General features: G+C 34.0%; 5 protein-coding genes and 1 pseudogene across 6 annotated transcripts; 4 read left to right on the top strand and 2 right to left on the bottom strand.

Annotated features, from left to right (window-relative positions):
- Positions 1-805: 805 nt before the first annotated feature.
- On the top strand, positions 806-4,709 carry LEW3 (UDP-Glycosyltransferase superfamily protein). Of its 2 annotated transcripts, none has more exons than XM_088882963.1 (7): positions 806-1,150; positions 1,733-2,022; positions 2,515-2,701; positions 3,060-3,128; positions 3,241-3,434; positions 4,047-4,156; positions 4,255-4,709. In XM_088882963.1, exons 1-7 carry the CDS (start codon positions 848-850, stop codon positions 4,497-4,499), a joined length of 1,398 nt encoding a protein of 465 aa, XP_088739089.1. In that variant the 5' UTR covers positions 806-847; the 3' UTR covers positions 4,500-4,709. The 2 variants fall into 2 exon arrangements, with proteins under 2 accessions (XP_088739089.1, XP_011084890.2); XM_011086588.3 differs by having other exon boundaries at positions 808-1,150; positions 1,736-2,022.
- A 672-nt stretch (positions 4,710-5,381) lies between these two features.
- On the top strand, positions 5,382-7,642 carry LOC105167031 (uncharacterized). Its single transcript, XM_011086587.3, has 2 exons — positions 5,382-5,581; positions 6,781-7,642. Exons 1-2 carry the CDS (start codon positions 5,540-5,542, stop codon positions 7,462-7,464), a joined length of 726 nt encoding a protein of 241 aa, XP_011084889.1. The 5' UTR covers positions 5,382-5,539; the 3' UTR covers positions 7,465-7,642.
- Positions 7,643-8,927: 1,285 nt separating this feature from the next.
- Positions 8,928-10,009, top strand: LOC105167030 (uncharacterized). The gene has a single exon (XM_011086586.3). The coding sequence runs from the start codon at positions 9,062-9,064 to the stop codon at positions 9,818-9,820; it is 759 nt and encodes a 252-aa protein (XP_011084888.1). The 5' UTR covers positions 8,928-9,061; the 3' UTR covers positions 9,821-10,009.
- Positions 10,010-13,447: 3,438 nt separating this feature from the next.
- Positions 13,448-14,344, bottom strand: LOC148787610 (RING-H2 finger protein ATL66 pseudogene; annotated as a pseudogene).
- Positions 14,345-19,106: 4,762 nt separating this feature from the next.
- LOC105167029 (Tetratricopeptide repeat (TPR)-like superfamily protein) lies at positions 19,107-20,447 on the top strand. Its single transcript, XM_011086585.3, has one exon. The coding sequence runs from the start codon at positions 19,195-19,197 to the stop codon at positions 20,239-20,241; it is 1,047 nt and encodes a 348-aa protein (XP_011084887.2). The 5' UTR covers positions 19,107-19,194; the 3' UTR covers positions 20,242-20,447.
- Positions 20,448-20,902: 455 nt separating this feature from the next.
- LOC105167028 (LOB domain-containing protein 21) lies at positions 20,903-21,698 on the bottom strand. Its single transcript, XM_020695542.2, has one exon. It carries the CDS (start codon positions 21,602-21,604, stop codon positions 21,137-21,139), a length of 468 nt encoding a protein of 155 aa, XP_020551201.1. The 5' UTR covers positions 21,605-21,698; the 3' UTR covers positions 20,903-21,136.
- Between the last annotated feature and the right edge of the window lie 2,709 nt (positions 21,699-24,407).

Genomic DNA, 24,407 nt, shown 5'->3' with positions numbered 1-24,407 from the left:
CACATTGTGCATATCATTGCAAATAAGAATAGTGTTTAAAAAGTCAACATTATAAGCGCCAATGGATTTAATTCAACAGTATTATGTTCTCCAGGCTTCTATGATAGCCCAGGAGTATTTTATGTCTAGAAAATCCCACAGGAGGTATAATATTTTTGAAAATCTTTACCTTCGATTTTCCCGTCTCATATTTTGTTGATCAACGTACATTTACAGTCTTTTTTTTTAAAAAAAATTATCATTAGAGAATAGAATAGTTAAATACATACTCTTTTCAGTGCGTTATTGATTATCCTAATTTATTTTAAATTTGAAGAATAATAAGAAAATAGAATAATAAAAGAATTTTGTACTTTGATATAAAAATTTAGAAGAAACAAACCGATTCAAATATAATACAATATTCTTTTAGGAATTATGGAAAGTTAATACTTTTTCATTTTTTTTTTTTGAAATTATATGTACTCTTTGAAAAATTCTTCATTACATTACTCTTTTTATATTTAAAATTATTATATGAAAAATATTTGAATGAGGAGTAACCCTAAAAATTAATATAATTTTTTTTTCCTAACATAACATTTTTTGCTCAAACTCTAAGAAAGGGAATTTTTTATGGAGGTGTAAATTAAATTTTAAAACTTTAGAAAAAGTATAAGTTAATAGTTTTGAAGTGTGTCTAAGTATAATTAACTTTAAAATCTATTTCTTGCAGTAGAAACCACGCATTCAATTCTATCCTGAAAACTAAAACAATAATGATTCAATTAATTGAATAAATTTAATTCTTGGTATTGTTGTGCATATTAATTATTATTATTACCCAATCGGCCGCTTCTCAGCTCAAATGGCGTCAAGGCTCTTCCTCTTAGCTTTGCCTCTAGCAACCCTAGTAATCGCGTTTATCATCAGAGTTATCTCCACTGTATTTCATTGCCGGAGAAGCAGGAAAAGAGCGGTGGGATTTTTCCACCCATTCACCAATGGCGGCGGAGGAGAGCGTGTTCTTTGGTGCGCAGTCAAAGCCGTCCAAGAGGAGTCTCCGGATCTTGATTGCGTCATCTACACCGGCGACCACGACAGCTCTCCTCAATCTCTCGCCGCTCGAGCGCGTGATAACTTTGGTGTCGAATTGATCCGCCTTCCCAAGGTATTTACTTTTCAATTATTGTGGACTAGTCATGTTTTCTTCACGGGGGAGATGTTTTTACTGTGAGTTAGAGCTTGCAGTGGTTTTAGTTTATGCTAAATGAAGTGCTGGAATGGACTTAATTTTAGATGAGAATGCTTCGTTTCAATTTGGAAAATTTGATTGCTGATAGCATTGTTGTCCATTGGTTCTGATATACATACAGGTAGAAGATAGATAGTGAAGGTAATATGTCTAATGTGAATCGAAAATGATCAACAAACTTAAGAAAGTTCTGGTTTTTGGATGTGTTTCTTTATTCTCTCTCTTAGATTAGATGGATGTCCACAGATGTTTGGCATACTTTAGTAATTATCAGCAGTCTTAGGGAACTTTCATGCTCTTTCCTACTGCTACTTTTTGATAACGGGCAGAGAGGTATGCGGTTCTTTTATGGGTTTGTAGAGAGACTAGAGAGTGATTTTCTGCTGTATTTCTTTTTTGTCCCATTTTTTGTTTTATATTCAGGTCATCCAAGTTTCACTTTACAATATTATAGCCAGAAGTTTGCTGTCTAGGATTTATGGTTGTAATTTGCTTTAGCAGGTGGTATATCTGCATAAGAGGAAATGGGTTGAAGAAACTACATATCCTCGATTCACTATGATTGGACAAAGCCTTGGATCAGTGTACCTATCATGGGAAGCTCTGTGCAAATTTACTCCTTTATATTATTTTGATACCAGTGGGTATGCTTTTACATATCCTGCCGCGCGCATGTTTGGATGTAAAGTTCTTTCCTACACCCATTACCCAACAATTAGTTTAGACATGCTATCACGGGTTCAGACACGGAGTTCTATGTACAATAATGATGCTATGATTGCTAAGAGGTATTATGACTTGTCACTGAAACCTCCTTAATCAAGCTTCACACATCGGCAAGATTTGACATTTTGTGATCTTGATTTATTTGTGAAATTTGACTTATATTGTGGTTGGTGTATGACTCCCTTGGTAGGTTGTGTATAACCTATTGGAATTATTAGAAGGAAAGAATATATATATATGTATATTTAAGCACACACAAAATGTACCCCTTGAAGAGTCTACCTTTATCCCCTGAATGTGAAAAGTTCAGAGAAAATCCCAGCCCATCATTCCTTTTCATTTCCCGTTTACACCAACCAAACTGTCTTATCAAGGAGACATGTCATGGAGTTATTGTTTGCTTTTATGATATCTGTTCTGATTTTCATACAAGATGTTTAACGATATTAAGAAATTGTGAACTTAAGAAACGAGTCAGTAAACTTTTATACTCGTATTACTTTTGCTCTTCTTGAAATCTATTAATGAAGCTGACAGAAATTTCTCTTTGGAAGTGTCTTCTTCTCTCAGTGCAAAGCTGTCTATTATAAGCTTTTCAGCTTGATGTACGGAATTGTAGGCTCTTGTACACATGTTGCAATGGTTAATTCGTCATGGACGCAGTCTCATATTCAGAAGCTTTGGGGGATTACAGCTCGTATTAAGCTTGTCTATCCTCCCTGTGACACTTCTGGTCTTCAGGTCTGTATTTTATAGTGTACCTTCTATATGTTGATTTCTAACTTATTTGAGTGATTCAATTTGTATATCATCACTTTTGTCCTCCAAGAATTTGCCTGTTGAGTACACACTATAATCATTAGGAAATAAAGGGAGGGCAAACAGGGGAGGTAAGATTATTTGAAGAAAGAAAGGGGGAGGCTTTGTAATTTAAGTTTATGTCCCTACATCACCTTCTATACATTAGGATCCATCTTTGGCATATGGAGGAACAAAAAAATAGCCAATAGTACTACTGAATGTGGATGGTGCCTGCATTGGATTATTCCGGAAGAATCTCTTCCTGCTAGTGTAATGCTGACATTTGGCTTCCTAATAGGAGCTACCGTTAGAAAGGTCAATGAACCCTGCAAAGATAATTTCTGTGGCTCAGTTTCGTCCGGAGAAGGTGAGCCTTTTATGAGATCAAGGTATTCATGCTTATGCAATCATTTTCATTTCTTTGTCAGTCAAAGATTTGATAAGATAGAACTTAATTCGATGCTTTTTTATCTTTCCAGGCGCATAGCCTTCAACTTGAGGCATTTGCAGTTGCCATAAAGGAGTTGGAAGCAGACCTACCGAGACCTAAGCTCCAATTTGTGGGTAGTTGCAGAAATGAAGCAGATAAGAAAAGATTGCAATGCTTGAAGGACCATGCTAGGGAGCTGAATGTGGACACTGATGTGGAGTTCCATGAAAATGTACCCTACAGGTTTCTAGCATTTCTCTGTATATGTAGTTTGGACTAAATCCTATCCTATCCGATTATAATTTGATTTGACTGTTTACAAGTGAAAACATGCCGTGGGAGATGTGCAATCTAATTAAGGACCATCACATGCTGCATCTTTAAAAGAGTCTGAGCAAATAATGCTGCAACTCCAGCCTTGTGAATATACTGTTTTAAACAGGAAATTCTGATCATGTTGCAGGAAAGTTACATAGTCTTCATGTGTGTATTTAATCGGTGTAAGCATATTCTTGTTTAATCGTTGAAAGAATTAGGTTGGCCTGATTTGATGTGAGCACCATGTCAATTATTTTTCTGCACGTGCCATTGTAAAATACTTTCTACTTTGACAAAAATATTGGAGATGTCCAAGATTTTGGCATATCCTATCCTTGGTAGCTGCTGTTGGACCTTCAGCCACGACTTTCTTTTTATGTTTTAAAAATTACTGTAGCTCTTACATCTCTACACTTTCCTTAGCACCTTTTTCAGGCATGTAGGTTTTTTTCTTCAAATTGTTTACATCCACTGCATGTTATGACTCTATAAACATGCTATTTACCCTGTTTTTCCGTTCCTCTTCTTTTCCCCCAGTGAACTGGTGCGTCTGCTAGGTGGTGCTGCAGCAGGAATTCATTCCATGACAGACGAGCATTTTGGGATCAGTGTGGTGGAATACATGGCTTCTGGAGCCATACCAATTGGTCCGTCCACTATTCCATCCTTGTAGTATTCTTGCTATCTTTCACGGAATGTGCCTTGAATTTGTCACATTCACAATCAAATTTCGTTGATTTTTCAGCTCATAATTCCGCTGGCCCTAAGATGGACATTGTATCACCAGAAGATGGGAAGCAAACAGGATTTCTTGCCCAAAATGTGCAAGAGTATGCAGATGCGATCCTCAGGATCATTAAAATGCCTGAATCCGAGCGGTTGGAGATGGCTGCAGCTGCCCGAAAACGAGCCTCAAAGTTCTCAGAGCAAAGATTCTATCAAGATTTAAAGGCTGCTATTCGACCAGTTATGTTTCATAATTCAAGATGATCATACAAGTATGGTTGTGCTGCACTGAACATAGGCCACACCTCAAAATTGTTAACACAGGGACGAGGCTAACATGATTCAAGTTCTATAGGAAAAAAGGACGTGTTTCTTTGGTAATCTAAGGAACTGGTGGAGACCTCTGCAAAAACTTGTATCCAACTTAGTCAATATTGCTCCAAAAGTGAGTGAAATTATATTAACCCTTCTCGACATTATGTCTAAATATAAGTGTTATTACTTTTTGGAAAATTATAATGACATTGCCCGATGGTAACGAACATTAAAAAAACTCGATACAATTGTTAAAATGGTATTTGTCTTTGCTTTATTTTGTAATATGCGTATAATAATACAAGGGGTGCTATTAGTAACACATTCTCAATGTTAAGTGATTTAGTTGTAATTTGTAATACTTCATTTTCAATGTCAAGTGATTTAATTGTAATTTGTGTTATCTCAAATAAGGAATGCTTTTATAATTAGATTTGATTCAAGCAAAAGTTAATATAATTTATAATAAGAAAAAAAAGAAAGAAAGGAATTTTTCTTTCTTTGTTTTTTTTTTTTTTTTTTGTGGTTTTGGTATCGATCTTGATGTGGACCCATAATTTATTTATTGCAGTATCGCTTTAAAATATCTCACATGAACTGTTACTTATTACTCTTAAAATGTCATTTATAACACAACATGTTCCATATTCCTTTTCTTCCATACTCCACAACAGTAAAATAACAAATAAAAGAGTCGAATTTAGGATTTATATAATACTACTTTAGGTTATAATTTAGAAGGTGAGGTCGTCCAATCAGAATTTATAAAACCAAGAAATTAAAAAGGAGCATCATAAATAATAAAATGAGATATGAGATGAGAGGTGGGATGAGGACCATCCATTTACCAGTAGGCAGTAGGCAGTAGGCAGTAGCCCCCCTTCCCCCTCAACAATCGCTTTGGAGCTCTCTTCTTCCTCTCTCACAGCGATAGAGAGACAGATTGTGAATGGTTTGCCGCTTCCACGACACAATCTTCAAACTCTTTAATGGCTGTTTCTTTGAATTCAGTCATCGGCTTTGCTCCCACTGTAAGTCTGTGTGTGTGTGGATTCTGTTAAAGTATATGAAGAACGTTCTCTGTCCATTTGAATTTTGTTGGAGTGGGCTTCCATAGAATTCACTGGCTTTGCCTTTCAATAGAATTTGAAACGAAGAATAAAGTGGTTTAGTCAGATCATTCGTATTATGCCTCTTTCTGTTTTGGTGTCTGTGTCTGGGTTGAGTTAAACTTTATATATGCTGAACAGATTGAAATTAGGGATTGAAGTGAAGATACATAATAATTCCAGAAATTCCTACTACTCAAAAATACCCCACTAAACATGTCCTAAACTTTTGTATTTTGAACATTAAAGAATTTCATATAATGACCCCAATAAGAAAACAAGTTGGACGCCCTAATATACCCTTAGTTTCCTCTATCTCTATGTTATTGTTTTTCTTTACGACTTTTCTGATGGAAAATAGTAGTAAGCTTAAATTTTTTTACAGTTCTGCAATATCAGAATCCATTCGTACACGCTACGGTGTTTGTCTTTTTGGAGAATAATGCTCAAATATTGCAAAAGGATAATGTCTCGAGTCTACCATACTTGAATATAAAGTGGTATGAGAAGTTTTAGAAACCTTAGAAGATTGTATAGTAGGTCAAAAATTGGCCTGGGCTCCAAAAGAACACAAGAAAAGCCTAGTAGTTCCTTCGGGTGACAACTGGAATTTAAAACTCTTCGAGGTACACTCAGAGGTGTGGAGATTCACTCTGGTAAAATAGTGTTTTCTTGTTAACCTAGTTATGTGCTAGGTTTTGAGATACTCTTTTTTTTTTTTTTTTTTGTTTTCTTTTAAGATTCTTGAGGGCATGTTATTTGTGGCTTGGCTGTATAGATTGGTGACATAAGACTCGAATAGGTTAGTGTTGCTTGTACTTCTGGCTAATGCTTTCAAGTTAGACGAACTAGAATGCTTGGTGTAAAACTGGGGGCTTCCAGAAACTCATAGACCGACATAAATGCTGCATTATTCTCCATGGCTAGTAACAATACGCTGCCTTGATATGACTGCTTGATTCATTAACATATGCAGCGCCTCGAACAATCTACGGATGTGCATCAAGGAACTCAGCTGTTACTTGGACATTTATAGGTTTCCATATAGAAATATTAAAAAGTATCTCATTGACTATGAGCTGCTATACCGGCTGATTTTTCTTGGTCGACGCATGTTGCAGGCTAAGTACCAGCAGGTCAAGAAGACTAATGTTAGGATATTATTACTGAAGGTCCCTTCTATTAATTCGCCCTCAGGACCAGTTAGATTAAGACAATGTACAGAAGGAAAAAGATCGAGATTCCACCTTTCAGCTACTGGTGGTGATAATGTTGCCATAGGAACTACTGATAAGGTCTCTGAAACAACTGAAGGCTCATATTCTGATGATGGTTCCCCGGCTAAAATCTCCGACATAAACTCTTCAGCCACAGAAGATGAAGTTAAACCGATTGCTGAAGTGGGGTCGGAACCTGAGGTTTCTGAAGTACTTAATGGGTCAGCCAATTCAAAACCGACCTTGAAAAGATCCCCCTTAACAGCACGAGAAAGACTTAGGGCAGCCAGGGTACTTAACCGCTACACAGAGGCAAAGCCATCTAAACCACAGCTTGGGAGCAAATTGCTAGAGGCCCTACAAGAAAGCGATAAGGGGAAAAAGCGGCCCGGCCTTCCTGAGGCGCCTACAAATTTATTTGATGACAGCAAAAGAGGGCTGCCAAAGCAGGGCTGGACTATTGATATTGTACCAGGGGGTATGGACATTTTCCTCGTCATCTTTTCGTTTGTGTTTATTAGCTCAGTTATGTTTGCTACAACATATATAGTTTGGAAAGTTGGTGCTATTCATTTCAACGAATACTAATACGATGGATGTGTATGGCTTTTGGTCTTTGGAGCAAACTTCTATGGCCATACTTACAGGAATTGCAAGGTACCACAGGATTATCTTGGCCAATGCATGCTTCTCTTTCCCCTTAGAGCATATTTTCATGTATGTAATAGTATTAGTTGCTTCAATAAACTAAATTAGCTTGATGGAATGTGCATTTTTTGTAGTGTTTCTTACATTTATATCTTCCCCCAAAATGCTAAATTACCAATTACCCCATCTAACTTTCTTTCAAAATTATAAAACCTCCCTCTTTTGTTTTTTTCTCCCTTTGTAATTTGAACCTAGAATTTCTCCTGCTATCTAAGAGTGAGATGATGTGAATTCAACCAATTCCAACGAGGATGACACTAGTAATCTCAATTTCGGATTCTCATGGTTTGATGCATATAAACATTCGTTGGAGCATTTACTAGAAAACTATAAGGGAAAATAGAAACGCTATTACTTTTATGACAAAAATAGAAAAGACATTTATAAGAAATCATTAAAAAATGGTCCCTGAACATTTGTATGAGTTGTAACGGCCCCATTTGAATGCCATACATCCCGACACATTCATATGTCTATGCCTAACTGCAAACACGTACAGTTTGCAGCCCGCCTCCTACCAACCATTAACCTAATTATTCTTTTTAACAATTTCAAAAATTTACTATCATTTCTTCTCACACTATGCCAAGATTTTTACTTCACTTGAACTTGAACACCTTATATCAATTATTACATTTGTGATTTAATTAGTGATCATTGTTTTTAAATTATAATAATTTATTCGAACGGAATCCAAATTAAAATATATCTTTACAATGTGAGCATGTTTGAGTAATCGAAGCTATAATTCTTCACACACTAATTTAAACATCATCACCTGAAAATAAAAATCATTCTTGATATATATAAATATATCTTGATTGCATGACCATATCATATATAAATAAATTGAACAATATATTAATTCAATCAATATATCGATATAAAATATATATTACTATATTAAAACTTCATTTAACATATGCATTTACTTGTTATTACAAACATATGTATGTTCTTGTTATTACAAAGTATATATATATAGAGACAGAGAGAGAAGTGAGAAGTATTATGCAAATAAGAAGTAGTTGAGACGGAAGACTTGAAAAATACTAAAAACTTAACTGCCACAGTTTGTGGGTCGTAATCTCAACTGTTTTCCTTAACGTCCTTCGCATTTTCCGATATATCCCCTACCCCCCACCCCACCCTACCCCCACCTATCCTAATTCAATCATCACCAATTTCTACTTACCAATAACTATAAAATATTCCGATAAAAATAAAAATAAAAAGAAAATGGATGCGGAGGGACATGCACACGAAACTGATTAACCAACAAAATCGAAGTGGTTTCGCCAATTTGCGAGCAGTTTCAGGTTCATGCCAACAACCCCCCCCCCCCCCCCCCAACAGTTACAATTATCATCAAAACCCCTCTTATTCTATATATATATACATCTCCATCTATACGTATATGTTTATATATATAGAGAGAGAATTCAGAAGAGAGAGAGAGAGAGAGAAATAGAGAATTATGGACGTTAATGGCGACGCTGGCTGTGGAGAGAAGATTAAAGGCTCTTGGAACCCTCAAGAAGATGCTGCTCTCATCAAACTCGTGGAGGAGCACGGCCCCCGCAACTGGTCCCTCATCAGCAGCGCCATTCCTGGCCGCTCCGGTAAATCCTGTCGCTTGCGCTGGTGCAATCAGCTCAGCCCCACCGTGCAGCACCGCCCCTTCACGGCCGCCGAGGACGCCCTGATTCTTCAGGCGCATGCCCTGCACGGTAACAGATGGGCCACCATCGCCCGCATCTTGCCTGGCCGGACCGACAACGCTATAAAGAATCATTGGAATTCCACGCTCAGAAGAAAGCGGAATTATCACGACGTCGACGTGTTGGAGAGGCGGCGGAGTTCTGATGAGTCGGGGAGCGGGTCGTCGGAGTCGGGGTTGAAGAGGCAGTGTTCGCGTGTGTCGATGGAGCAGAGTAGTTACAGTGGTGATGAGAATTTGGCGGACGGGGAGATGGGTTTGGGCCTTTGTGGGCCTGATGGGCTCACTTTGACCCTTTTGCCGCCGGGACGGGAATTAGTAAAATCACCCGCGGGTAAGGAAAACATGACACAAGAGACGGTAGAGATTGGAGATACGTGTCTGATGACGATGATGCAGAGGATGGTGGCACAAGAGGTTCGGAATTACTTTGACAAGTTACGGGCTCAAGGTGGCTTCCGCCTTGGGCTTGATCATGGGCCTGGGTTTGAGTCCCACATCCACAAAGCACCGTAGACTTATTGGCGTACTAATTAAGATGCAAACTGAGAAACGTTAATAGATTTCGAGCACTTTTGCTTAACTTCAAATGTCAGTAACGCTTTTTCCTTTTTCCTTTTTCTTCTCCTTGGTTTTTTTTTTTTTTGTAATCTTAGTATTTAAAAGGAAAAAAGAGATGTTACCTAAAATTCAAAACCTAATTAAGAAAATTTACTTGTTCTATATCTTGATGCGTATGCATAAATAAATCGATAATTTGATTTAGTTTTGATTTTTTTTTTTGTATTTATAATGTTGGATAATTTCCATCCTAACTATTCAGCTATTGCATTGTCAATATGAAGACCGAAAATATTATAAGATTAAAATTTCAGATCACATCACGACTCCAATAATAGTTTTATAATTAATAAGATCATCAATCAACAAGTTTTCAAAATTCTAAAAATAATAAATTTATTTTACTTTTTCCAAATGATTTGTAAGTTCCTCATATTTTATTTTTGAGTGTATTATAAATCTATTGTTATAGAAAATTATCAATAATTTACAAAATCCTATAAGCGTTTCAGAGATTTTATAAGATGTTTTCAAACTCTCTTTAAAATATATTGTAACTTGAAAACTTATAAAATTTTATGTACATTTTTGAAAGAGAAGCTTATCATCAAATTCAAAAATAAAATGATAAAAAAAATCTTTAAGAAAAGAAAATGTAGGAGTTACTAATTTATTTTTAAAAGTTTAACAAACTTTTTTAATTTTAATCACACAATATTATAATTACTGAAATCTTATAAGTTGTATAATTTTATTTTTAAAATAAGACTCAATATTTTATAAATATTTAGTAAAATATATCTGTACATATTTACAAGATCATTTAAACAATTTCAGCAAAACACACTCTAAATTTGGTAACTCTATGCCCATTTAAAAAATAGTTCAACACTTAAAAGTTTTTAAAAATAGTCCCACTTTCAGTAAAACATATAATTATTTTTATTTTTATAGGACTAAATTTACAATTTTGCCCTCTAAACACAAAACACAACATTTGTTAGCTTAACTTGTACATTAGAGACTCTATCCACTTTTCCATTTTGTCCCATCAAATACAAATCAACTACATAAATATGTATATAGCTTAATCCAAAATTAATTATACAAATTTGGATGAACATGAACCCCATTAGTTATACAGGCTTACTTAATTGCGTGTTTACCACTAATCTTTTCATTTTAATTTCACTAATAAAGTGAAATATACAGAAACACATTACACACACAGTACCATGATTAAATGCAATGTATGATGAAGAAGTTGGGCGAAAAGATGAATGAATGGATTTTGATGAAAGTCATAAAGAAACAGTATCACATAATTAGGTAAAAAGGGAAGGAGACCAAAAGGGAGTAATTAGGAGCCAGAAACAAAAACCATAAATATTTTTTAAATTTAAACCATTAATTGATAAGTATGTTTGCTGCGATGTAATGGGTTTTTGGATAAAACCAACTCTAATATTTTTGGGCAATCTCTCTGTTTTATTAGAGAAGAAAATATTGTTGATATTTAAATAGAGATGGGGATGAAGTTGTTATTTCTTTTTTATGGTAAGTTTAGATTCTTAAAGTTGGTCCACTTATAGATAAGTTGGATCATCAAATCAGTCTTACATTTCTGAACATGGAATTTTAAATCCAAATGCGACAACGTGAAGGATTCTATAGACCGCATAATTCAGTCTTGCTATCATTTTTTCTTTTAACACATAATTACATTGTTCTTTCTTTAAATTTGGTGTAATTATATATATAAACTCTTGATTTAGAAAATTATCCTTAATATTTATTTTTTCTGATAAATTGATCATTCTATTAATCAAAATTCATCCAAATTGCTTATATTAACAAAAAAGTGAATAAAAATTTATATTTACTCATGATTGAATATTGACCTATTGCAAGTTAAATAAATATTTTCTGACCAAACAATCTATATACATCTTTATTCGATAATGCATGTGAGTAGGTATATCTTCATTTTTATTAAGATATTTTGGTCATACATGATTTATTTAACCTACAATAGTGAGTAATAAGTCAATCGATATTAAATATTAATTTTATTTATATATATATTTTTGCTAATATCAACAAATTTAGTGAATTTCGACTAACATAATAATTTATTTGTTAGACAGAAATAATCATCAAGATACTAGGTATAATTTCTCAATTTTCAGGGAGTTTATATTTGTTCACACCAAACTTCAAGAAAGACGGTGTAATTACCCCTTTCTTTAATTGGTCTTCTTTTTGTTACTTACTAACTTTCATCTTTGTTCCACTTACAAAATTATCTTTCTAAGTTAGTAATTTGTGGCATACTCTATTTATATAATTTTTTTAATATTAATTAAAATTAAATATTTATTACTAAATAAAATATATTGCAAAGTAAAATAGCAAAGGTATTGGTAGCTGAGCTTTAGAATATTGAAAAAAGATAATATTTTTAAAAAAAATTATAGAAGAAATAAACTATTATATTCTTTATGAAAGAGAGAGAGAGAATCCCTAATGAGTATGCGATGACAAAAAAGTAGCATGCCACATAAATGGTATTTGTTCATTTGGAGTGTAATTAGGAGACGATATGTAGGGGCGGCAATTGGACTCGAATAAGAGAAAATTCGTATTGAATCCCTCTAATGAGGTGCGTTTTGGATTCAAAAAAATGAAGATCATGGCGAGTTTTGAGTTTTAAAATCTTGAAATAGAACACTAATTCGAGCAATTTTTACCCCCATCACCATATAGCTTCATTCATATTATGATATTTTGGACCTATCTACATATACTTTGGAATATTCACTCATTTATGATACATACATACATTTACTTTAATCACTTCTCTCATCTGATTTAAGTATTGAAAGTTTTAATTCGGAACTAACTCAATAACGAAACATGTTTTTTTTCTTAGAGAGCCCTTCATTTTTCAGGTTCGGATTCGGGTAGGATGTTGAATTTAGACAAATCCGGATGCGTGGCAATCTCGACCCGGACCAATGAGGATATTGACAATTGCATTGTATTCAATTTTTTCCAAACTAGCTTTCCAACTCCTATATATATTGACAATTATAAAATTGAGTTATTTTAATAGTTCGTCGTGCGTGGATGGAGTATGATAATATACAGCTCCATATCAATACGAATGAAAAAAACAAAAAAATATCCCGTAAAACGGATAATGTTTAATTAGCCTTATTATATATTCTTGAAAATGATAAATACCAACTAATTTTGAATTTCAATTTGTTAGATTGGATATCATCTCCTGATGATATACTAAAGTGCCAAATATAATGAATAAATATTAAAATACTCTTCAAATTATGTGATCACAATCAATATTTAAAGGATTTATGATAAGAACATAGTATCCATTCATTCTCTTTGGATGGACGTAGTTCGTGCTCCATTAAGATTAGGATTGAGAATATCAACACTTATTCAACTTTGTAGCGCAATTAATTCATAGTTTGGAGAAATTTTAGCTCAATTTAATTTGATTGAATTTGAACTAATTATATATTAAGTGTAATATATTTATTTTATGATTGATGTACCATTCAAATAAAATAATAAATTACAAGTTGATATAATTGTTTTGTGATTGGTTTAGTTCGCACAAAAAAAAAAATAAAAAAAAGAAGAAAGAGCAGGGAAGAAGAGAAGTGGGAGTCAGACAGGAGAATCTACTCGGAGTGAAGCGCGGCAAAGCGGGCAACTCGACTCAGCCGTGAACCACTCGTCCACACATTCTGAATGAAAGCAATGGCGGCACTCCGGCAGCATTTTCACCTTCTCTTTATCCACGAATATCTCAAGGCATATACAGCACTCCGCTTCGTTACGGCTACCGCCGCTGCTGGCCGATCTTCTGTACAGCACAATGGGCATGCTGTTGACCGCCGCGATGTCGAGACTACGGGGTCGACGCTGCGGATCTCTAGGCAATCGGGAGGGGGAATTGGTGGCTGGCGGAGGCGGAGGCGGAGATGGAGGAGAAGGAGGGCTGAAGCGGCAGACCCACCGCGCGTAGATGAAGAGAAGGGTGAGTACAAGGATGATGGAGAAGAGCACGACGATGAAGAAGAGAGTACGGCCACGTAATTCGAAGTTGCCACCGTTGATTTCGGAGTAGTGCCACCGGAATGGCTGTGGGGTTACTTGCTCCGATGACATGATCAGGAAAAAGCAATTAATGATTATATATATACAGCCAACGTTGCATATAAATAATGTAATGCAGCTAATTAATTTTGGGTTTTGGTGAGAATAGAGGAGTTGGTGATGGTGATGACGGAGGCGGGGGTGGTGGTTGTGGAAGAATTGGAATGGAACGGGGGAACTTCAGATATTAACACAACACTTCATTTCATTTACATATATAAGCAGCGCAGCTCAGCTCAGCTCGCCTCTACTTATAACGGGAAAGGGAAGGGATTGTAATTACTCGCGCGTGGAATTTGCTTTACTTTCTTTATACATTAAAATAGATGTCCAAGTCCTTTCACTATAATATTATTTGATTTATCTCCCCCCCCCCTCCAACTTTGTTCTTCACCATCAAAATGACGTCGTTCCACTTTAATATCATAATACATTTCTTCAGTGTTCATGTAGATAATTATTGACATATTTATGATAATAATATAATATAATTATTAATTTTTATTAGATTATCACTACATATGTGTTGTTAATAATTTTTTTGTCGTTAAGAATAACTTTTACAAAATAATACATTCATTATTGCAACAAAATAATATTCATATAACTAAATATACGTAATTAATCGACAATACAAAAATTATCTTTTGATTTTTTTTGTTATTAAACTTATATGTAATTTTGTAGTGGGTGATCAGTTTAATTTGTTAATTATAATTTACACAAGTCACTTCTGCATAATGAAAAATTACACATATATTAAAAAAAACGTTCACATCATTTACATAAATTACCTATACTTTTTGAAAAACTACACATACATTTTTCGAAAACGTCAACAATATTATACAAACAATCCATGCTTTTTAGCTATCAAGAATGATTCTTATAATTAGCACACAAATAAAGATAATTTACGTAAATATAATTATCAGTGCAACTAAGATGATGTTATTGGAAACACGCTTTCAGCTCTATTTTTAATGGGTCGATGGATTTTTCAATATCGATCATTTATTATATTTTTAAATTAAGCCCAATTTTCAATGGCCTTATGAATCCATACCAATAATTTTCTTGGTCTATTTAACAAATGTATTAGAATATTTAATATAAAAGGTATACTATTTAGAATATTTAATATAAAATATTATTGATAAGTATGTACAAAAAATATTATTAGTGAATTAAATGTGTTTTAATAAAAAGATACATTTTTATCACAAAAGTATGATAACATCTGCCTATATATATTATTATTATTATTAAATAAATATATATATTTTTATTAGATAAACAAGTATATATAAGAAGCTCATTATCCAATATTAGAACGATCAGTGAAATTATTTATTTAGAAAATAAATGGACACTTAGTAGGCCGAATGTGGATATATAGATATATATATAAATATATATTATTTATATTAATTATGTGCTTGCAATATGATGATAGATCTAATTATAATAGGCCCTAATATAATTGTCATATTACAAAATGAATTTTTTTTTCAACTTATCATCAATAGGTGCAAAAGATGTATAGCTGATGTTCTAGCACAAAATTAAGCATGTTAATTCACATCATGCAGGCATATAAGATTATTTGATGTAAATTGATTGTAACAATTTAAGAACATCTACCGTTGTGTCAACAAAAGGTAATAAGTACGTTACTATCGCTTTTAATTTTATTATGTAACCGTTAGGTGATCATGATGTTAAATAAACTGATCTTATATATATTAATGTGTCGACATAAGCTACGACATGATCTAATTTTATTATAAGTAACAACGGAACCCTTAGGTGAGTAGATGCTACAATTGAATGCACGAAAAACCTCTAATATTAGGCGTTCTTTTTAAATAAAATTGAATTTGTATCATGGAGTTCAAAAAATATATTTAAAGAAGTAACGTGCTCGAATCTTATTATGGATGTGCAATTATTACTAAAAAGTTTCAATAGTCTACACACACAATGAAATTAAAATGATAGCGATAATCTATAATAACCCATGGAATTATATATTCTAGACAAATATTACATCAATAATAGCTTATTACATATATTCTATGATAATCTTGCAAAAAATCATGTATATATAAGAAATAATTACATAATTCGTGTGTGAATAAGAAAATTTAGCAATGTACATTTGGACCTATATGTGAATGACCCTAATTACTATTGTTTCCAATTTCAGATTTTTGTTGACTCTAATTATCCAATTTACGAATTTGATTATTTTGACCCATTAGTAAACCTTTTTCTATCTTAGTCACAAAATTCGGGATATCTAATATAGTAACATAATCCAGAAAAATTAAATACTTGGATAATATTTTCGACATATCTAATGTGAGTAACATAATCCAGAAAAATTAAATACTTGAAGAATATTCACACTATATATATATATGTGTGTATTGGTGAAGCATTTGAACATACTTACATTTCATATACACTTAGACTTATTAGCGTCCTTATACAATTTTCTTGAAATGAGTAGCAACCTAGACTCTATTCCTAAGGATTTGCTCACCCATATTTTGGCTCGAGTTGCAACATCTTCGTTGAATAGCTATTTCAATGTTAAACTAAGGTATGATGAGAAATGAATATTTCATGTCTTTCCGTATAAAAATATATGTATATGTATTAATTTACCTTTTTTTTTTCTTTTTCTTTTGTTGATTTACATATTTTTGATTCAATTCATAGTTGCAAGATGTTAAAAGAGGTAGCAGAATGCAGCAATGTGTATAAGTGCATCTCGCTCGATGAGTTCCCTATGGATGCATTGCACGATATGAATGGAGATGTTAGAAGTTTCATCAATCGATGCGTAGAATGTGAAAATCTCGATGCCCTCTATATGTTGGGAATGGTACATACTGTTTTTTTTTTTTTTTTTTGCTTTGTTTCTTACAAATTAAGCATAGACAGATGATCTTTACTAAGAATTATGTTCAAATTGTTTCAGATTGAGTACTTCAGTTGCAATAATCTAGCCAAAGCCCTTGTGTGCTTGAACAAATCTGCAAGTTTAGGCCACGTCGGAGCATATTACATTATCACCATCATTCTATTATTAAGTGGAAAGGACTTTAAACAAAGAGGAGTTACGTTACTCAGTGCAATGAAGAGCTCAGTGGAGTACAGAGAAAAAGTGAAATATTACCGTGAAAAATTAATCAAGTTTTTGAGGTCAGCCAAGACAAGAAATCCTAAGGTGTTAAATGGCAGACCAACTTGTTGTACCAATGATCGTCATAGGTTCTTGGAGACAAATGCTTTGGCTTCAGTTGGAAACACGGACAATTATGTGTTTTGTGATGCTTGCACATGTGATAGGGAATTGATCTATATATTTGAAGGGATTTGATCGATTTAATCTTGTTTATCTTGTGTTAGTTATTCGATCAGGTTCCTGTCATTTTACTTTATGTTAGTAGTATTTGTTCAGATGATATAAGGTTTACTTTCGAATGTTAATAATGTGATTTTGTTGAAAATCTTCATTTCACAAAGTAAGATTTCAATGGGGTTTAGAAATTTATTACCATTCTTCTCCTTAACTATTCAAAAATTGTTTTTGGTTTTATGTTTTGAGCTTCACCATTAATAATTTGAAAAGATAATATGTATCAACCTTGTGAATTCTAACCTTTGTGTTGTATCAACAAATATAAATTGTCACATCAAAATATTTGCGTATACTAAACTTACCTGCTGTGAACAATGTAAGAAGGGATTGGGAAAATGTGTTAATCCAAAACATATCATATTGACACTTTATGAATTTAGATTCAAATACACAAATTCATCTCATTCTTTATATAATTACAATGATCTATTGAGGTGGTTGTTGTAATACAACGACACGCCATATTTAACAGCAAAAATTTATACAAACATCCTCAAGATACATTACACCAACACCCCACAGGAGTGTATCTATAATTTTGTAAAAAACAGAATATTTATGTATTTGGACCTAATTCTCAAGAATGTTAATGTACATAATTAATGAAATGAATTTTAAACTCCTTTATGAAAAATTCTTGCCATAAAATTGATTTAGATTCTGTCGAGCTCGATCTGGACTAGAATTTTCTCTCATGTAAAGTGAAAGGGAGCATGTAGGAAGTTCATGTTTGTTGTCCATTTTTTCAGGTTATCTTGACTTAAAATCCATGTATAAATTTGTACCTTTTAATATTATAACAATCGTTGTTATAAAGTTCTTTATAATAATTATTATTGATAACTCTAACGTTAGTTTATTTATGAGTTTTCTAAAGTGAGAATCTGCGATCTAACATTCTAACGTAACATATAGATATCGACTTACATATTATCTACATTAGAGTAATCCCGCTGAGAGACATTTATTATGGATAAAATACTTAAAGTTCGAACGTATATGAAATAATTAAAGAACTACGATTATCTAACAAAGAGAGAACCTCCGTAAACGACAAATGTAAATACGTACATTCCATAAACTAGACATAGAACTTTAACAGATTAACTTCTCTTCAATAGTATTTAGATCAGAATTCTTAAAATGTTGTTTTGTAAATATTAAATATTTCTTTTAGACTTAGTTGTTGAAATTTGCCAAAAAAATTTATAGAGTAAGATTTTATTTGGTACTCAATTTAATATAACATTGAGTGACATTTGAGGAAATTTGTGTTTGTGTTTGAATGTTTGATTTTAATATTTAGAGTCAAATGAAAATCTGCAAGAATTGATGTGAATCAATATTTTCTATAATTGAAAATACTATAATGTCACGTCAGTCATGTCAAGTTTTAGGTAATTTCATAATAGATACAAAAATGGGCCCATAGCAAGACAATAAACAATAAACTACTAAATAAGCAATTAGATAATTATAGATGAGATCGAATTTAATACCTCTTATGGAGTGAAAAGTTTTGAAGTTTCAATTTCAACATGGCAAAATAAGAAAAATAAAAATCAAAAGAGGATGTTATTTGTTATATTCAAAGCTAAGTAAAATGTGGGGCCCAATGGACTGTGGGCCTCTGGGGATTTGGCCCATAAACTAAGAATTGGGCTTTACAAGACCCTAAGCCCATTAAATCCTTCTTCGTTATTGGTTGATGCCCATTTTGCCACTCTCCTCCTCTGCGGAAACCCTAATCCAAATGCTAGCTCTTCGCAGGCTCAACAACAATTGCATACTCTCGCTGCCGATTTACAATGTGGCTGCCCGTTGCTTCAGCACCCAAAGCCCCAATTCCAACCTTAACGCAATTCTATCCATCGCCGAGTTCGACGATCTAATCAACGCCGCCGGCCGCAAACGAGACTTCGCCGCCGTGCGCCACCTTCTGTCGAGGCGCATGAGCGATGGACTCCTAAACACCAACAATACTTTCCAGTTCATCGCCATAGATCCCTCCGTGCTTGACGAGCTCCTGCAAAGTCTCGGCGTCATCGATGATTGGTTCACCAGAAAACACGCGCACGACGCGGTGGTGGCTCAGCTCGCGAGATTGTACCGCACGACGGATGCCCTGCGTGTGGCGGAGACCATGGCGAGGAAGAAGTACGGAGCTACGGCAGTTACGTTTCACCCCATACTTAACGCGCTAGCGAGGAAGAAGGAGATGTCCGCCGCTTGGCGGGTGTTGGATGTGATGCACGCGTGCAACGTCCGCCCTGCCTTGACATCGTATAATTACATCATATCGGCGCACTGCTCTGTCGGGGACGTGGCTTCCGCCGCGGAGGCGTTGGTGAAAATGGAAGCAGAAGGGATGAGGCCTGACTCGATGACGTACGACGCGCTGGTTCAAGGAGCGTGTAGGGCGCGGAAGGTGGAGGCGGCGTTGGTGCTGATGAGGAGAATGGTGGAGGATGGTGTGCCGGCGTTGTTCTCCACATATACGCACATTATAAGCGAGATGTTGCGATGTCGCTGTGATAGGGCGGCGTTGGAGTTCGTGGGGATATTCGCCGGCAGGGACAAGAAATTGGATGCAGAGAACTTTTTGTTTCTGGGGCGTAGGTTGAAGAATATGAAGAGAATTGCAGAGGCCAAAGTGGTGGTTGAGGAGATGGTGAAAAGGGGTTTGCCAATTGCCGATGGATTGGAGGGTTTAGAGCCAAATTTGCAATGTATAATAGATTTGACTGAACCATAACCAGTTAAACGATATTTGTCGTGGGCTTGCAGTACGAACTAAAAAAGAATTACCAACTATATAATAACTATATTGTATATATATATGGCTAAAAATTTTCTTTCTTTGTATGCTTGCCCCCCCATTTTTAGATAATTAGTATACAGTAGTCGCTTTTGTAATTTATGATCAGTTCAAAGTTGTGAAAAATATGATAATTGGAACAACTTTGACATGGGTAAGCCAAAAGATAGTTGAGTGGCATTATATGTAATGAGATAGATTGCAGTGCGTTGGCCAGATTTCCTTCCAAGTGGTATAGTAGGGGGATGGACCCTTTCAGTTTGATCCATTGCTTACTGGAACAAAAATGAAGACATGGGAAAATTGTAGCTCAAGAAAAAGTATCTCTAGTACATCTAATTATCATAGTAAAGTTTAATATAAGATGAAACAGAAACGTTGTGACATAAGATCCAGATCCTGAAACTTCATCCATTAATGAAATGCTGAACATGATACTAAAATATAAGATGAACCCATATAATGTAGAAATTATGCCATAATTCATTTAGAAACTAAACACCAATTCCAGAGTTTTATGTTGGTTCCTACAATTCTAAAATGAACTAAAACACCTCTGTGTGTGTGTGTCTCATCAAATATGTATAGAGAGGAGAAGTCAAAGGAATTATAGTGGATAAGTACAGTAGAAACCAATCCATCCTCGTATACATCTTTAACAAATGAAACCTTAAACCATACCCAAACTCATGTTCAATATTCCACAGCTGCCCTCAATCTTACACAAACCCAAACCTTAAAATTTCTCTCAAAATTAATCTTCTCATGATAAATCCAATAGTGCATTACACAAACACCTGCAGACAACACAAACACCTGCGCGCACACAAATTTACGGAAAATGGAATCGACCAAACTGATCAGATGGCAGTGAATTGGACTCTGGGATGTCGAGAAAAGGAGCCATTAATGAACCCCCATGATCATCCAGAAACAACGAACGGTGGCCAACATAGCTAGCAAGACGAGCTCGTGCAAGAATCAGATCATGTTGTAGCTCCACCATCCTATGCTGCAACAACGCTATCGCGCCAATGCAGCCGTAGACAGGATCCCTGAGCCTCACCTCGGCCTCATAAACGAGGGAATTCACTGTGTCTTCTCTCTGATCCTCGCCCACCTCGTTTAGGATCTTGCTCACGTTGCTAGCTCCGAACACCTTATGTACCTTGGCAAACTTCTTCGGCTCGTCGGAACGAAAATAGGGTGCGAATTGGCAGTTTGGTGTGCATCTTCTCTTCAAGAACTTGCAGGCTGCACAAGAAGAGCTTGAACGAGGTTGCTCTTGATAGCTCTTCATGCCTGAGCTTCTCTTATTTACTCGGAGTGTGTTATCATCAGTACTTATGGGCCTCAGCCCCAAACCGGAAACTAAATTTTAAGGTATATTACAGTTACCATCATGAAGTCTAACAAGGTTATAAATATCCCATTTGAGACGTTACAAATATTTCTCTCAAAATAAAAATTAATTATACAGTCACTAGATGGTGAGCTAAAAATTACTACTTTATCCTTGTTAATTTTAAAAAAGACACATTTGAAAGTGGAAAAAAGATTTGAAAGTTGGCTATCACTAGGTAGGGCATATTACTTCATAAAAAGATCTTAGAAAATTCTAAAAAACAATTATAACTCATAATTTAAAAAGGCATTTTGGTCAATTTATTATAAAAATTGAATAAAAACTTAACAGTGACTAATGAAATGGGCTCGTTGTTATGCGAACATTAATATAAGGGGGTATTTATAATTTCTCGGATAATAGAGAGGTTTTTGTAATTTACCTAATTCTTAAATGATGTCGGGGTGTTTTAGTATGAGGTCAAAATTGAGATTTTGTGTATTATGAGAGTCACTAAAGACACAATTAATGCGAAAATTTAACTAAAGCAGTAATTTTAGAGATTATTTTGCTCAACAGTTTGATAAATTGTCAAATCAATAAATAACAACATTATTACTTCGCATGTTCTCCTTTTTATGTGATTTATAATAATTAAAAAAAAAACCTTGATGGAATTCAACTGACCCAATATCATTAAATTCCATATTGCAACCTTGAAAATTTAAAAAAAGGAAATGGTTGGAAAATAGGAAGAATGATGGAAATGTCTAAAGAGGAATGATGGAATATGATATAGTTGAAGAAGAAAGCGGACGGAACAATTGTTCGTGGCATGATGAGACTAAATTAAATGGGTCCTATATATGTGCACTCATCAACCAAAGTTTGATGACATGTTTCACACAACATTGGGTTGAAGAAAAGTTGTCTCGAAAAGACAAATCAAGAAAATTATGGTTCAAAGTCGATTCCTGCATAAAAGTGGAAATCTTAGCATAATTTAAGGATCTCATCATCTAATGTTTAATCCCATGATGGAAACTATATGTCTTGCATTTGACTTTCAAATTATTTTAAAATATGACGGACATTAGCAATTACATGAGAACTTATTTATTTTGATTGAAATGGAGGCACACTATAGTCCTCTTTTTTTTTTATAAATTATTTTAAAAAGAACGAAAAAATATTAGTCATCAAAATAAACATAACCAAGGGTTGTCGGTTACTTGAAAATGTTTTTTCTGTCTTTTTTTTTTCTCTAAAAAAAGTTGATTTTTGGTACAAATAGAACACGAAGAAAAGAAAAAAAAAAAGAAAAAGTGAAGTAAAAGAGAAGGGTGAAAAAGGGTCACTTCGAGTAGATAAAAGTTGTTCAAATAATGCTAATAAAGAGTCCCACTTAGAGATAAAAGTTGTTCAAATAATTTGTTATTTGTGGTGTCCCAACAAAGAGGAGAGGCCACTAGCTAGCCGTGCTTGTCACCACCTCATGCATAATGTAATTTGCTTCTTATATTTTTTATTATTTCATATATATTCCTTTTATTCATTGTATATACGTATAAATCTAAAAAATCTTTCCTTAATCACAAAAAAATTCCGTTAATTTAAATTTAACATAAATGACCTGAAAAGAAAGATTATTGTTTCAATTATAAGAAGTATACGTGTGATATTATTGCACACGTATTGCATTTTATAAGCATACTTTAGCTGATTTTCTTGAATTTTTGTCTTCAACTGCATTCTTGTCTTGTAGTCTAACATAAGCATCATGGAGCTCCAATGTTATTAGGCTTAATTACACCGTTTTCCTCTAAAATTTAGTGTTCCATGCAAACCTCCTATAATTTATACCTAATACCCATGACATTTGTCTTTATCCAACAAATTAATCCGTCTATCAATAAGGTTCATGAAATTTGCTAACATCAGTAAAAAAGTTGAATAAAAATTCATATTTACTTCCAATAAATTTATAAATTTATTGTAGGTCAAATCAATCATTTTCTAATCAAACTACCTTCATAAGATTGAAAATCTACCTCATCACATGCATAAACATGAAAAAATGTATAAGAATAATCTGGCCAGAAATAATTTATTTGTCCTGAAGTCAGTACTAAGTCAATCTGGGGGTAAATATGAATTTTGATTAAATTTTATAAATATTTGACTAGCGGATGAATCTATTAATTGTTGGGCGGAAGAAAAGCATCAAAGATATTTGATGTATTTCTCAAACCACAAAGATATTATATCAAATCTCGGAAAGAATGGTGTAATTATCCCATGTTTTTAAGTTATGATCAGGACTTAAAATTAACAAAGCTCAACTCAATAAGCTCCACATACTCATTATTTTCCTAGTATGAAAACTTCAGCAATAATTAGGATCCAAATAGAGAATTCATTCTCCTTCTACCTCTTACATGAAGCTCCAAGACTGGCATGCATGAATCAGGCGTATCATATTGTATTTTAATATAGAGGTTTCGTTAGGATTTGGCAATGCAGTACACATAACAAGAGTCCAAAATACGCGTTTAACAATTCAAACTAGTTGAATAAACAATTACTATCAATAGAGCAGATCCTAATTTGCATCTGTATGATCTCGTCAACTAGCATATTTAAATCAAATGTTTATGTTTGAAATGAATATATAACTGCAAGGGTATATGACTAATCTGCAGGCCGGTATGCGCTCCAAATGGCAGCAGTCCAGAATTTCAAACTTCTCTACGCATCA

The sequence above is a fragment of the Sesamum indicum genome, linkage group LG7, assembly GCF_026168435.1.
Source record: "Sesamum indicum cultivar Baizhima isolate 11 linkage group LG7, ASM2616843v1, whole genome shotgun sequence".
Taxonomy (NCBI): domain Eukaryota; kingdom Viridiplantae; phylum Streptophyta; class Magnoliopsida; order Lamiales; family Pedaliaceae; genus Sesamum; species Sesamum indicum.
Note: the sequence above shows the minus strand (reverse complement) of the source record. Positions and strands in the feature narration are given on the sequence as shown.

Coding starts and splice junctions, on each gene's coding strand:
- LOC105167031 (XM_011086587.3), top strand. CDS start 5,540: ATGGCTGTTTCTTTGAATTCAGTCATCGGCTTTGCTCCCACT. Junction 5,582..6,780: donor TCATCGGCTTTGCTCCCACT/GTAAGTCTGTGT, acceptor CGCATGTTGCAG/GCTAAGTACCAGCAGGTCAA.
- LOC105167028 (XM_020695542.2), bottom strand. CDS start 21,604: ATGAAGAGCTATCAAGAGCAACCTCGTTCAAGCTCTTCTTGTGCAGCC.
- LOC105167030 (XM_011086586.3), top strand. CDS start 9,062: ATGGACGTTAATGGCGACGCTGGCTGTGGAGAGAAGATTAAAGGCTCT.
- LOC105167029 (XM_011086585.3), top strand. CDS start 19,195: ATGCCCATTTTGCCACTCTCCTCCTCTGCGGAAACCCTAATCCAAATG.
- LEW3 (XM_088882963.1), top strand. CDS start 848: ATGGCGTCAAGGCTCTTCCTCTTAGCTTTGCCTCTAGCAACCCTAGTA. Junction 1,151..1,732: donor AATTGATCCGCCTTCCCAAG/GTATTTACTTTT, acceptor AATTTGCTTTAG/CAGGTGGTATATCTGCATAA. Junction 2,702..3,059: donor GTGACACTTCTGGTCTTCAG/GTCTGTATTTTA, acceptor GCTTCCTAATAG/GAGCTACCGTTAGAAAGGTC.